The sequence below is a fragment of the Coturnix japonica genome, chromosome 1 (assembly GCF_001577835.2).
Source record: "Coturnix japonica isolate 7356 chromosome 1, Coturnix japonica 2.1, whole genome shotgun sequence".
In the NCBI taxonomy this organism is placed as follows: domain Eukaryota; kingdom Metazoa; phylum Chordata; class Aves; order Galliformes; family Phasianidae; genus Coturnix; species Coturnix japonica.
Window position 1 is genome coordinate 175259395 of NC_029516.1, and position 11689 is coordinate 175271083.

At 57.7% G+C, this 11689-nt stretch overlaps 2 protein-coding genes across 5 annotated transcripts; both read right to left on the minus strand.

The window, feature by feature from the left end:
• Window positions 1–800: 800 nt before the first annotated feature.
• P4HA3 (prolyl 4-hydroxylase subunit alpha 3) lies at window positions 801–8003 on the minus strand. Of its 2 annotated transcripts, none has more exons than XM_015852635.2 (13): window positions 6826–8003; window positions 6344–6486; window positions 5726–5946; window positions 4306–4458; window positions 4170–4221; window positions 3912–4069; window positions 3653–3829; window positions 3211–3275; window positions 2625–2784; window positions 2121–2183; window positions 1748–1816; window positions 1195–1291; window positions 801–1092 (listed from the first exon to the last, which is right to left on the minus strand). In XM_015852635.2, the coding sequence occupies exons 1-13, from the start codon at window positions 7224–7226 to the stop codon at window positions 1022–1024; spliced, it is 1830 nt and encodes a 609-aa protein (XP_015708121.1). In that variant the 5' UTR covers window positions 7227–8003; the 3' UTR covers window positions 801–1021. The 2 variants fall into 2 exon arrangements, 1 of the variants encoding a protein (XP_015708121.1); XR_001552865.2 differs by having other exon boundaries at window positions 1072–1092; window positions 2121–2178.
• Window positions 8004–8301: 298 nt separating this feature from the next.
• NEU3 (neuraminidase 3) lies at window positions 8302–11631 on the minus strand. Of its 3 annotated transcripts, none has more exons than XM_015852637.2 (4): window positions 11276–11631; window positions 10702–10733; window positions 10379–10612; window positions 8302–9938 (listed from the first exon to the last, which is right to left on the minus strand). In XM_015852637.2, exons 2-4 carry the CDS (start codon window positions 10726–10728, stop codon window positions 8451–8453), a joined length of 1749 nt encoding a protein of 582 aa, XP_015708123.1. In that variant the 5' UTR covers window positions 10729–10733; window positions 11276–11631; the 3' UTR covers window positions 8302–8450. The 3 variants fall into 3 exon arrangements, with proteins under 3 accessions (XP_015708123.1, XP_015708122.1, XP_032298210.1); XM_015852636.2 differs by lacking the exon at window positions 11276–11631 and adding an exon at window positions 11134–11214; XM_032442319.1 differs by lacking the exon at window positions 11276–11631 and adding an exon at window positions 11119–11178.
• Between the last annotated feature and the right edge of the window lie 58 nt (window positions 11632–11689).

Genomic DNA, 11689 nt, shown 5'->3' on the forward strand with positions numbered 1-11689 from the left:
CAGCGTGGGCTGAAGCTCTGTAGGTTTTTATGTGCAAGGAGGAACAGCAGAGCCCAGGTGCTTGGGAAGCTCTTCAGCCTCTTCCCTTAAAGTCAAGGAGTTTCTTTGCAGGCTGAGAGTGTGCAGGGGCTGATCCCAACCCCATCTATTCAGCATTGCCTGGTCTGCTGCTCCTGTCGCCCTATATGAAATGCACGGAGCAAACAAGTGGTACAGGGGGGCCCTGCCTGATCACCAGGTGCTGCTGGGGAGCCCGGCTGCCTCCTTTGCCTTCCAGTCACGCCAGCACTGTGGTTGGATAGAGAAAGGGAGCTTGTCTGCAGTGCCCTGGGGAAATGGGGCTGCACGTGGGCTGGGGGCCAGGGAGGCTGGAAGGCAGCAGCCCCTGCGCTGGCTTTGCTGTAGCTTGAGCTCCAGCTCCAGCAAGGTCCCTCCTACAGCAGCAGCTCTGCAAAAAAGATTCATGGTGTGATGCTGGCAGAGGAGAAAGGGGCTGTGCTGTTCTCTGTGTCGTACCCTGAGCATGGCATGAGGCTACACAGCCAGGTTTGGGATGCAGTCGGAGCCCACAGCAGGTTGTTCTTTGACTAAGGGTAGTGCTGGCTTTGCTCTGGTCCATTTGGCTGCTTTGTTCACTCTGAAGCCTACTGATGACTGTAAGGGGTGCCATGGCTCTCGCTGCAGTTCCTCTTAGCAGACTTGAGATGGGACAGAAGGTGTGCTTAGGGTCAAAGCTGGCATCAGAGCTATGGGTTTATACCACCCGCTCCCCCCCAAGTAACCTTAATGTCACACCAAAGTATTTCTCCCAGCCTCCAGTTGGGCCTCCTTCCATTTTATTTCCAGCAGGATTCCCAGAGGGAAGCTGCAGCTGAACAAGCACATCCTCCCCCTGCAGCACCCTCCTCTCATCCCGAATGATCCCCAGTGGGGCTGTGCTGCTCTGCGGTGGCTTTTCAGTGCCGTGGTGACAATGACAGCACCCAGGGCAGGAGCTGCATCCTTGAGCCCATGTAGTCACTCAGTCTTGGGGGTCCTGGCTGCACGGCCGCCGAAACTCCTGCCCATACTCGTGGATCCACTTGTTTGCCACTGGAAGGGATGAGGTCCCCTATACCCACCTCAAGGGATGGCCTCCCTGCTGTCCCACTGACCCCGCATCACCCTGGGGTGACACCGGGTGCTGCTGCTCACCCCACTTGTCCCCAGCCAGCACCGGGCATCCAGCGTGTAGGGTGTCCCCATCACCGTCACCATTCCTTCGCAGGTTCCACCAGAACAAGGCTGCGTTCTGCAGAGCAGAAAAAAGGCCCCTCAAACAGAGCTCCAGAACTGGGGTTTTGTGCCCCAAAACTAAGCCAGGATCCCAGCAGCTGGGCTCTTAGTTTGGGACCCCAATACAGCTGAGAGCCCTGAGGTTGGATCGTCATCCCAAGACAGAGGGAGGAGCTTCAGGGTTAAGGATCAGCACCTCAAAACAAGGGCTGGGTACACACCCCAGATCTGGGAGTTACGGGATTGGGGTTTGACACTCCTAAGAGAAAGCTGAAAGGCTCCAAACATTGGGATTGGCACCTCTAGAATGGAGCCAGGAGCTCCAGGGCTGGACTTTGGCACCCCAAAACATCAGGTTTGGGATTTGATACTGGGATAGGCTCAGCTGTGACTCTCCATAAGAGATAAGAAATGGGAGAACTGCATCCCCCCCCCCTAGCCTCCTTTGGGGTCTCACGTAGGTTCCCCTCACCTTAACCACTGGCACGCTGAAGTTGGCGTAGATGAAGGCAGTGGAACCACCCGCCTCCACGGCGCTCAGCTGGAAAAGGAGCAAAAGAAACATGAGCCTTTGGCCCTCATCCTCCTCCCGCTCCATGGGATACAACTGCTTTCTGAGGCACAAAACCTCCCCTGGTTCCAGCCCCTGTGCTTCCCTTACTATGGCGCTGCACAAGCTCTGAATTCCTCAGCCAACACTTATGTTTTATCACCACAGTTAGCTACTTCTAGCACCAGAGCTGTGTGATTTAGGGCTGCCCTCACCCCTCTCCAACCACGTTTACTCTGAACCCTACTGATGACCACACAGATGCAGCCTCTCTCACACCAAAGCGGGGACTCACGTAGATCATGACCGTCGCGATCCTGTTGCCCGACTTCATTCTGTAAAGGGGGCTCTTCCTGGACTGCCCCAAAAGCAAAGAAGTGGACATGGTCAGTCTGTGTGGGCACTGCTGGGTGACACCTCTTACCCCAATGGGCCTCACGGCTCTGATCTGCTGCCAGGAAAATCCCTTCCTCCCTTTTTCCTCCTCTCCTTCCTTCTGCCCGCTCCAGGCTCCACCCCAGGGGACACCCCAGGAACCTCCATCCCAGGAGCAGCTTGGGGACCATCCTCAGGATCACCCAGGAGCCCCCAAAGGACAATCCAAGACCTTCCCAGTGACCATCTCAAGACCATTCCAGAAACCACTCTGATAACCATCCTAGGAGCACCCCGGAGACCCTCCTGGTGGCCACCCCAGGGCTGTCCCACAAACACCCCAAGGACCATCTCAGTGACCATCCCAGGAACACCCATAGGACAATCCCAGTGACCACCCCAGGACCCCCCAGACTCTCCTGACCGTGGCGTGGTCGAAGTGGGGCTCGTAGTGGCCGCCCAGCCCGTAGTTGACCACCTGCAGGTACTCAGCATAGGGCGGCCGCAGGTCCAGGCCAGTGATGGCCGCCATGCGCAGCTCCAGCGCCCGCACTACAGGGTCGGCTGTGTCCTTCAACCAGGCACTGTGGGGACACCCAACCTCAGCCCCCATTGACTTCGTTGGGGAGCAAATAGGGACACCCAACCTCAGCCCCCATTGACTTTGTTGGGGAGCAAATAGGGACACCCAACCTCAGCCCCCCATTGACTTCATTGGGGAGCAAATAGGGACACCCAGCCTCAGCCCCCCATTGACTTCGTTGGGGAGCAAATAGGGACACCCAACCTCAGCTCCCCATTGACTTCATTGGGGAGCAAATAGGGACACCCAGCCTCAGCCCCCCATTGACTTCGTTGGGGAGCAAATAGGGACACCCAGCCTCAGCCCCCCATTGACTTCATTGGGGAGCAAATAGGGACATCCAACCTCAGCCCCCATTGACTTCATTGGGGAGCAGATTGGGGACTTGTAGCAATGGGGATGCATCGGCCCCAACAGTGTCTCCTACCTCTTGCTTATCCGATACTCCACTTTCTGCTGCTTCTCTCCAGAGGCGACCACAGACCTCTGCAGCTGTAGAGAACATGAGGAGGGGACATGGCTGAAGACAGGGCCACTAAGGCCCCAAAGCCAAGCAGGGACCCCACTTGGGGACTAAACTGGGGTAATTATAGTAGCCACGGGCCAAACATCTCTTTGGTGTCCCCATAGAAACAACACATTGAGTATATGATGTGGTGTCACCAGCGGTGTCAATGGCAGCCATTGGGTGTCACTAGTCCACTAAGGCTGGCTGGGAAGGGGTTAGATGCATGTAGGGACCCAGTTTGTCCCCCAGACCCTTGGTGGGCAGCATGGATGGAGCCAAGACAAGCACAACACTCTACAGGTCAGGGTGGTCCAAGGAGACACCACTGGGGACAGCGTTCCCGTCCCACCCAACTGCTCACCCAGGGCCCCGCCAGTCCCTTAATGGTCTCAGCCTCGGCATCGCTGACGAAGTCGTGGTACAGCACAATGTAGGGCTGGAGCCGCAGCGTCTCCTTCTTGGCGGGTTGCAGCAGCAGGTAGGGGCTGCCATTGGTCTCGTAGGAGCAGCCAAGGTGTGAGGGCTGCTCTGGAGCCATCTGGGGGCAGAAGGGATGGAGAGGATGTGGGGATGGGGTTGGTGATGAGGTGGGGGCTGTGGTACCCCACTGCCAGCCCTACCTGTGCCCCCAGGCCCTGGCACAGCTCCTCGTAGGCGTCCCGGTTCTGCAGCTGGGTGGCATTGGGGCGCTGCAGGGGTGTCCCCATGCGGTCCCCATGTGTTGCCAGCAGCTTCTTATACTTGGCCACATTCCGTGTCACCCTTTGGTTGCTGGGATCTACCAGAGAGAAGGTGTCGCCCCAAGCCCATATAGAGATGACAGAGACACCCCAAAACCTCTCCCCAGCTCCCTAGGACCACATCTGAACCCCACGTACCATAGTTGAGAAACTCCTTGGAGAGAGTCAATGCACGGGAGATGTTTCCAGCCTGAATGGGACGGAGCTCATGAACCCGGGGCTCAGCCCTACAGTGCTGGCGTCAGGCCATGGGGCACTGGGGTCATGGTCATACCATGAAGTAGGAGAAAGCGAGGTAGTCCAGCGCGTCCTCCAGGCTGCCCCGCTCCTCCTCCGGGTTCCAGCTGCCATAGGAGAGGCGAAAGCGGCTGACGGCCTCTTCCAGCCATGCAATGGAGTGGTAATAGTCACCTGTTTCATAGGCCACCTGCAGGGCAGTGCAGGGGTGCTCAGAGCTGCTGCTGGGTCAGCCTGGCCTTTTTCCTGTCCCATTCCTTCCCATCACCATCTAAACTCATTTTGTTCCAACCCTCCCCATCCTCACTGCAGCCAATCCCATCCCAGTCCCCATTCATCTAGTTGCATCCAGTCACATCCTCGTCCCTATCCCCATTCTGTTCTGTCCTCACTGCTGTCCCCATTCTGTCCTATCCCCTCTTTTCTTTTCTCATCTCAATCAATATCCCTATTCCCCTATCATGTCTTCATCTCATCCCCATCCTATCTCCATCTTCATCCCTTATCCTATCCCTAACCCTACCTCCATCTCATCCCATCACTATCCCCATCTCCATCCTATCCCATCTCTATATCAAGCACCATCCCAATCATAGAATCATAGAATTACCCAGGTTGGAAAAGACCTTGAAGATCATCAAGTCCAACCGCAGCCTAACCATAGTATCCTAGTACCAATCTTCATAGTACCAATCTTCATCCCTCTCCCATCTCCATCCCATTTCCATCTCCATTCCATCCTAGTCCCTATCTCAACTATCTCCATCCCATCCCCATCCCTGTTCCAACCCTATCCTCATGCCCTGCCCTACCATCCCATCCCATCCCATCCCATCCCATCCCATCCCATCCCCTCCTGTCTTCCTCTTCAACTGCATTTCCATCCCACCTCATCTTATCCTATCCCATCCTCCCTGTCCCATCCCAACCCATCTATTTACTTATCCCAAGCTCCATCTCATCCCAAACCATTCCATCCCACCCCACCCTGCCCCATCCCATGCTCTGTGACTCAGTCCTGACTCTGCAGTGGGGACTCTGCCTTGAAAAAGAATCCTCAGCCTCTATCAAAGCCCCCAGATTCCATCTCAGGGACCCGTGGACCCACTTTCACCCCATACTGTGGTTGGGAAACCCTCCCTTCAGCACCAAGCTTTGGAACAGCACTGCGATGGATTCGGCTCCAGGGTGGGATCATTGGGCTCCCTGACACCATCAGCTTGGCCTCTCCCCTCCCCGAGCCATGAACCATCACAAATCCCCACAGCTCGGATGAGAGCCATGGGATGCCTGTGGGCTGACTCAGTGGGGGCCCATCACCTCCACGAGCAAAGGGAAAAACTCAGTGTTGTTCCATGGCAACAAAACAAGATGGGGTTGGAGCTGGGTGATCTGTAAAATCCCTTCCATCCTAAGCTATTCTATGAGATGCTCCATGGGGTTGGGATCGCCCTCACCTTGCCCACATGAAAGCAGTCATCAGCTGAGAGTGAGACACGCCGGCCAGGGCTGTAGAGGGGCGGGCGGTCAGTGCTGGTGGGCTGGAAGAGGCCATTGGCCATGCCCTTGACGCTGAGTGCATAGACGTCCTGCAGCCGCATCAGCGCCCGCGCTGCCCCATCCAGGTCCTCAGCTCCAGGCAGCTCCCCTTGTAACTCCTGGAATCCAACATGGAGAGCTGGGGAGGAAATGGGGCGATGGAGGGGGGTTGGTTGGAGCTTCCAACTCCAACTGATTGGTGAAGCTTGGAGGCTGTAAACCACCTTCAGCCTTCTGTGGTGCTTCCTTGGCTGCCCTGTCCTCCCCAGTGACTCCTCCATTCCATCCTCCCCGTTGTCCCTTCCATCCCATCCTTCTAATTGTCCCCTCCACCCCGTCCTCCTCACTGTCCCTTCCATCCCAACCTCTCCAATGTCCATTCCATCCCATCCTCTTCATTGTCCCTTCCATCCCAACCTCTCCAATGTCCATTCCATCCCATCCTCCTCATTGTCCCTTCCACCCCATCCTCCCCATTGTCCCCTCCACCCCGTCCTCCCCATTGTCCCTTCCATCCCAACACATCCCCGCTGTACCATGGCTGTTTTCGGTGGCCTCGTTGCTGTAGATGACGCTGGGCCAGTCGGAGCTCAGGCGCTTGATGAGGCTGAAGGCCAACAAGGGGTTGTCCACCGAGGCTCCGGGGTCCTGGTGCAGCGCCCGGACCTTCTCATAGAACCTACACGGGGTGGCACCACAGGTGAGGAGGTGACTGTCCATGGAGAGGGGCTGTGAGCACCCCAACGTGGCCAAATTATGGGGGAAACACTGTTAACGGGGTCAGACCTCCCGGACCCAATGCATCACCTGCCTGGTGCTGGTGGCGGCACCACCTCTACATCACACTCATCCCCAACCCACAAACCCCACGTTCCCATCCTGTGATGCCCACCCCAAAGTACCACCCCTGGCTGCTCCTCTTCCCCTCCAAACCCCCATTTCCAGCTGCCCACCCTCACCCCGGGGCTGTGCTGTGTTGGCTGTGGGGTGTCCCCTATTGGCCTCGGGATGTTCCTACCTGCTCAGGCGGCGGAGCCGGGCGCTCTCCTCCCGGAGATACGCACGGAGCCTCCTTAGCAGCCGCCCCTCGTTGCTCCGTGCCTGCCGGACGCTGCGCAGCGCTGAGAAGGTGTCAGTGTGGGCTGGGGGCAGCCAGGCCAGCAGGGCCCCCAGCCCCAGCACCCCCACGGCCCGCATCCCCCTCCCGGAGGCAGCAGTAGGAGGGAGAAAGAAAGGAAGGGAACGGAAGGATGGGATGGGGATGAGGGGGGTTGTGGGGTGGTGGTGGTGGTGGGGATGGTGGTGGGGTTTTGGCGGCCCCTCCTGGCTGGCCCTGGTGTGGTTGGGCTCTGCTGGTTGTCCCCGTGCTGGAGTGAGCCCTGCTATCACTATTCTATTCCCAATCCTCTCTGTCCCCATCCCATCCTGTCCCCATCCCGTCCTATCCTCATCCTTCCTGTCCCCATTATTCAGTCCTGTAATAATCCCATCCTCTCATCTCCCCACTCCCCATCCCAGCCATCCTCACACTGTCCTGCAACAATTCCATCTCTGTCCCCATCCTGCCTGTCTCCATCCTCCTGTTCCCCTCCTGGAAGCCCTTGTTCTGTCCTGTAATAATCCCTCCCCATTCCCATCTCATTTTACTCCCACCCTGTCCCCAACCCCTTCTGATGGTCCCCATCCCATCCTGGATGTCCTCCTCCTGGCTGTCCCCATTCTGTCCCCACCCCATCCTGTCCTCATCCCATCCTGTCCCCTTTCCATCCTGCCCATTCTCATTCAGTCCTATAATCACTCCATTCTGTCCCCATCCTTTTGCTCCTTATCATCCTTGTCCCCATCCTGGTCATCTCTCTCCTGTCTGTCCCAGTTGTCTGCATCCCCATCCCATCCTGTCCCCATCATCCACATCCTCATCCTCCCTGTCCCCAACCTGCCCCAACCCCTTTTGATATCCCCATCCTTTTGGCCCTTATTGTCCCTGTACCCCTCCTGGCTGTCCCCATTCTGTGCTGTGACAGCCCCATCTCTCCATATCCCACATCCCCATCACTCCACATGCCACACCACGTCCCACACCTTTCACTCGTGTCCCACATCCCCTTCACTCCTGTCTCACATCCCCATGGCTTCATGTTGCGTGTCAGCTCCACGCCCCGTGTACCCACCACTCCATGCCCCAACCACTCTCACATCCCCTTCACTCTGTGTCCCACATCCCCTTCACTCACATCCCACATCCCCATGACTCCACACATCCACCACTCGGTGTCCCATACCCCACATCCCTCCTTTTGCCACCCAGTTGGATTTTGCCCATTTGGGGGGTTTTATTTGCTGGTTGTATGAGGATATGGGGCCGTGTTGAGCTGCCATCGCCAGCTCAGGGATGTGGCCACTGTCTCTCCCTTGTGCCTGGGCAGAGACGGAGCTCAGCTCTGAGCAGGCATCAGGCAATGGAAAAACAGGAAAAACCCTAAAAAAGGAGAAATATTGTCTCACGGAATGTAATAGAGTCAGGAATGTGTAACTCATCTCTGATTTGGGGTTTTCCCCAGCTAAAAAAATCACAGGACACCCAGTTCCTTCCTACACCATCGCCAACCCAACGATGGGCGTCAGTCAATTAATAAAAAGGTGTTAATTAAAAGCCTCGCAACGCTGCTTCTCCTCCGCTGGGTTCTCATCCCTCACGTCTTCCCCTGAGCTCTCCCCGTTGCTCTTTGGGGACAAAACCCCAAAAACGGGTTCTTCCCCAAGGCACGGCGTCTCACTGCCTTCACCATCCGCAGCGCCTCCAATGGCGCCCAATGTGAAGAGGCAGAATGCGATCTCCTCGCAGGTGCTGACCTCCCCGCACTCAAACAAGCAGCCAAAGACCCCATCGGGGCACACGGCCAGGTCAGAATACCCACAAGGTCCCTCCTGCAGCACCCTTGGGTGCCTCCAGCCCTTCTCGTCGGGCGGCGCCATGTTGACGTAGAGCCCCAAATCGCGGCGGTGGTGCCGGTTGGTGGGGTGGGAGTAGAGCAGCCAACGTTGGGTGCCCCCATTGAGGCTCTTGGTCCCTAAATCACAGCGCTGGAGCTGGTGGGTTGGGTTGGAGCAGAGCAGCCAATGTTGGGTGTCTCCGTTGGGGCTCTCGATGCTGGTGGTGCCTACAGGATACTCACTGTGTGGCGTGGTATTGATACAGAGCCCTAAATCAGGGTGTTGTTGCTGGTTGGTTGGGTGGGAGCAGAGTTGGCTGACCCTGTTGGGGTTTTCAGGACTGGTGGTGCCTGTAGGACACCCAATGATGGCAGGGGGAGTCGTGCAGAGCAGACAATGCTGGGTGTCCCCAGTGGGACTCTCACAGCCTGAATTGCACTGTAAATGCTGGTTGGTTGAGTTGGAACAGAGCGGCCCATGTTGGGTGACCCCACTGGGGCTCTCGGTGTCTGTGTTGCCTACAGGACCCCCAATGGTGGTGGGCACAAAGCTGACCACGCTGCCCTGGCAGCCCCGTGGCGGTTCACACAACGCAGGGCACCGCACCGGGAGGCCAAAGCGTTGGCCACGGTCAGCACTGATGGCTACAGCCCGGCAGCGGCACGGCCGGCGGGCACTGCAGTAGAGCAGCGTCCCTCCATCCTTGGCACTGATCTCGGCCACCTGGCACTCTCCGGTCCGCATACCCCGCAGCAGAGAACCCTTCTGCCAGCTCCGTCCGCCATCGTCGCTGTAGAAGATGAAGGAGTGCGGGCGGGTGCAGCAGGGCAGCGGGATGCCACACAGCCGTCCGTGCATGTAGTAGGCATATGCCGGCACGGCCAGGCGACCTGAATCCAGCTGCACCCCATGGCCCGGCCCTACGGCAAAGGTGGCCCAGCGGGGCTGGTCGTCACTGATGGCCTCGTCGGTGAGATCCCGCAGAGGGCTCCAGGTGCGGCCGTGGTCGGGGCTGGAGGAGCAGCAGAGCCGCGCCGCGTTGCGTCCCAATATGATCTGCTGCCATTCAGTGACGTGGCGCTCCACGCAGATGAAGAAGAGGAATACGGTGCCGCTCGCGGCCTCGTACAGCGGACAGGGGTTCATGGTGCGGTGGTCCGGGAGGGTCAGCTCGGTCAGCTCCTCCATAGGGCCCCACTGGTGGGAACAGAAAGGGTCAGCCCCAAAACCACTGCCCCAAAACCCCCAAACCACTGCTGCAAACCCCAAAAGCACCATCCCAAACCATAAGCCTACTACCCAAACCCTAAAACCAGCACCTCACACCTCAAAACCATTGCCATGAACCCCCAAACCACCATCCCAAACACTAAACCCACTGTCCAAACCCCAAAACCACCACCCTGAACCCCCAAACCACCATCCCAAACCTTAAACCCAGCACCCAAACCCCGAAGTCGCCATCCCAAACCCTAAACCCAGCACCCAAACCCCAACATCACCACCCTGAGCACCAAAACCACCCATCCAACCCCCCAAAACCACCATTCCAAACCCCCAAACCTTCGCCATAAGCCCCAAAACCACCACCCCAAACCCCAAAACCACCCTTTCCCCAAACCAGTTTCCCCCATTACCTCCACCTTGTGCCCGTTCCACCTCCCCCGGCGCAGCACCAGGAACTCTGCATCCTCATCCCGGACGGAGGAGCGTTTCTCAGCAAAGGCCAGGAAGGTGCGTGGGGGCACATGGAGCAGCGCCGGGATGCGGAACGTCACCCCCTGGGGTCCCTCCTGTCGGAACAGCGTCTCCCGGGGGGGGTTGAGTGGAGCCTCTGGGGTTTGGGGACACTCCTTGGCCCCGCAAAGCCACTGGGGTTTGGGATTAGAGGGGTTAAATGGAGGGAAAAAGGGGTGTTCCCTTGTAGCCCCCGCACCCGGAATAGGGGATGAGGACTCACCTTGAGCCAGGTGACAGCCTGAGCCATGGTGCCTGTCCTCAGTGGGACCGGAGTTGGGTAAGTGTGGGGTCGGTGCTATCCCACGGACCCCCTTTTCTCCATCCCAGCTTGCCCTGACTGCCCCAGAACCCAAATTTTCCCAATATCCCCACGCAAACCCCCACCCCAACACCCATAATAGCCTAATAACCCCTCAATGACCCTCCTCTTCCACCCCCCCCCCCATTGAGAGCCCCCAATATTCCCCACACACCCCCAATACGCACCATATGCCCCCGCACCCTCACTACCCCGGCCACCCCTTTCTGCAGATCCCGACTCCCCCCCCAACCCCAAATTTCCCCAGTCCCTTATAACAACCCAGCACAGAACATGCCCCCCATTTCAACCCAACGTTCCCAACGCCCCATTACGCACCAAACCCCAACGCACCCCCATACAGCGCTGTCCCCCCCTATCTCCGATCACCGTCTCCCGCAGCAGCTTCCGCCGTGCTGAGCCCTCCCCCAGCCCCGCCTCCCCCCTCCCCCCCAACTCCAGGCCATGGACCGCCCCCAAAGCTTTGCCCGAATACCGTTAACATCGCTTCGTTCCTTTTATTGATAACGAAAAGATAAAAGCGCTTTAAAAAAGGCCGTATTTCAGAAGGGATCCGTCTCATAACGCAGCCGGACACACAGCGATGCGATGGCTGCAAAGCGCCGCTCCTTGCCACGTCACTATAAAGGCTTCATAGAAAAACAAGACCCCATTGCAATTAAATACAAAAATAAAAGAGAACTCGTTTGCAACCAACAGACCCCATTGGTTTCACTGATTCTGTCCTGAATTCCTCCCAATGGCACACAGAGCAACCTCCCCCCCCCATCCCTACACACACACCCTATGGTCCCCAAATCCATCTCCTTGCGGGGAGGGAGCAGCTCAGCACAACTTGGGATCCCCATCGATCCAAAAGGGGAAGAGGATTTCAGGACAAAAATAAAAC

Bases quoted from the DNA above. Each gene is read 5' to 3' on its own strand.
- P4HA3 (XM_015852635.2), bottom strand. From the start codon at position 7,226: ATGGGGACAGAGAGGATTGGGAATAGAATAGTGATAGCAGGGCTCACT. The intron at 4,222-4,305 runs GTATGACCATGA...CGTCCCATTCAG, and splicing joins TCGCTTTCTCCTACTTCATG to GCTGGAAACATCTCCCGTGC. The intron at 3,276-3,652 runs GTGAGCAGTTGG...TGTTCTCTACAG, and splicing joins AGGGACTGGCGGGGCCCTGG to CTGCAGAGGTCTGTGGTCGC.
- NEU3 (XM_015852637.2), bottom strand. From the start codon at position 10,728: ATGGCTCAGGCTGTCACCTGGCTCAAG. The intron at 10,613-10,701 runs GTGAGTCCTCAT...CCCAAACCCCAG, and splicing joins AGGCTGTCACCTGGCTCAAG to TGGCTTTGCGGGGCCAAGGA. The intron at 9,939-10,378 runs GTAATGGGGGAA...TGTTCCCACCAG, and splicing joins GGAACGGGCACAAGGTGGAG to TGGGGCCCTATGGAGGAGCT.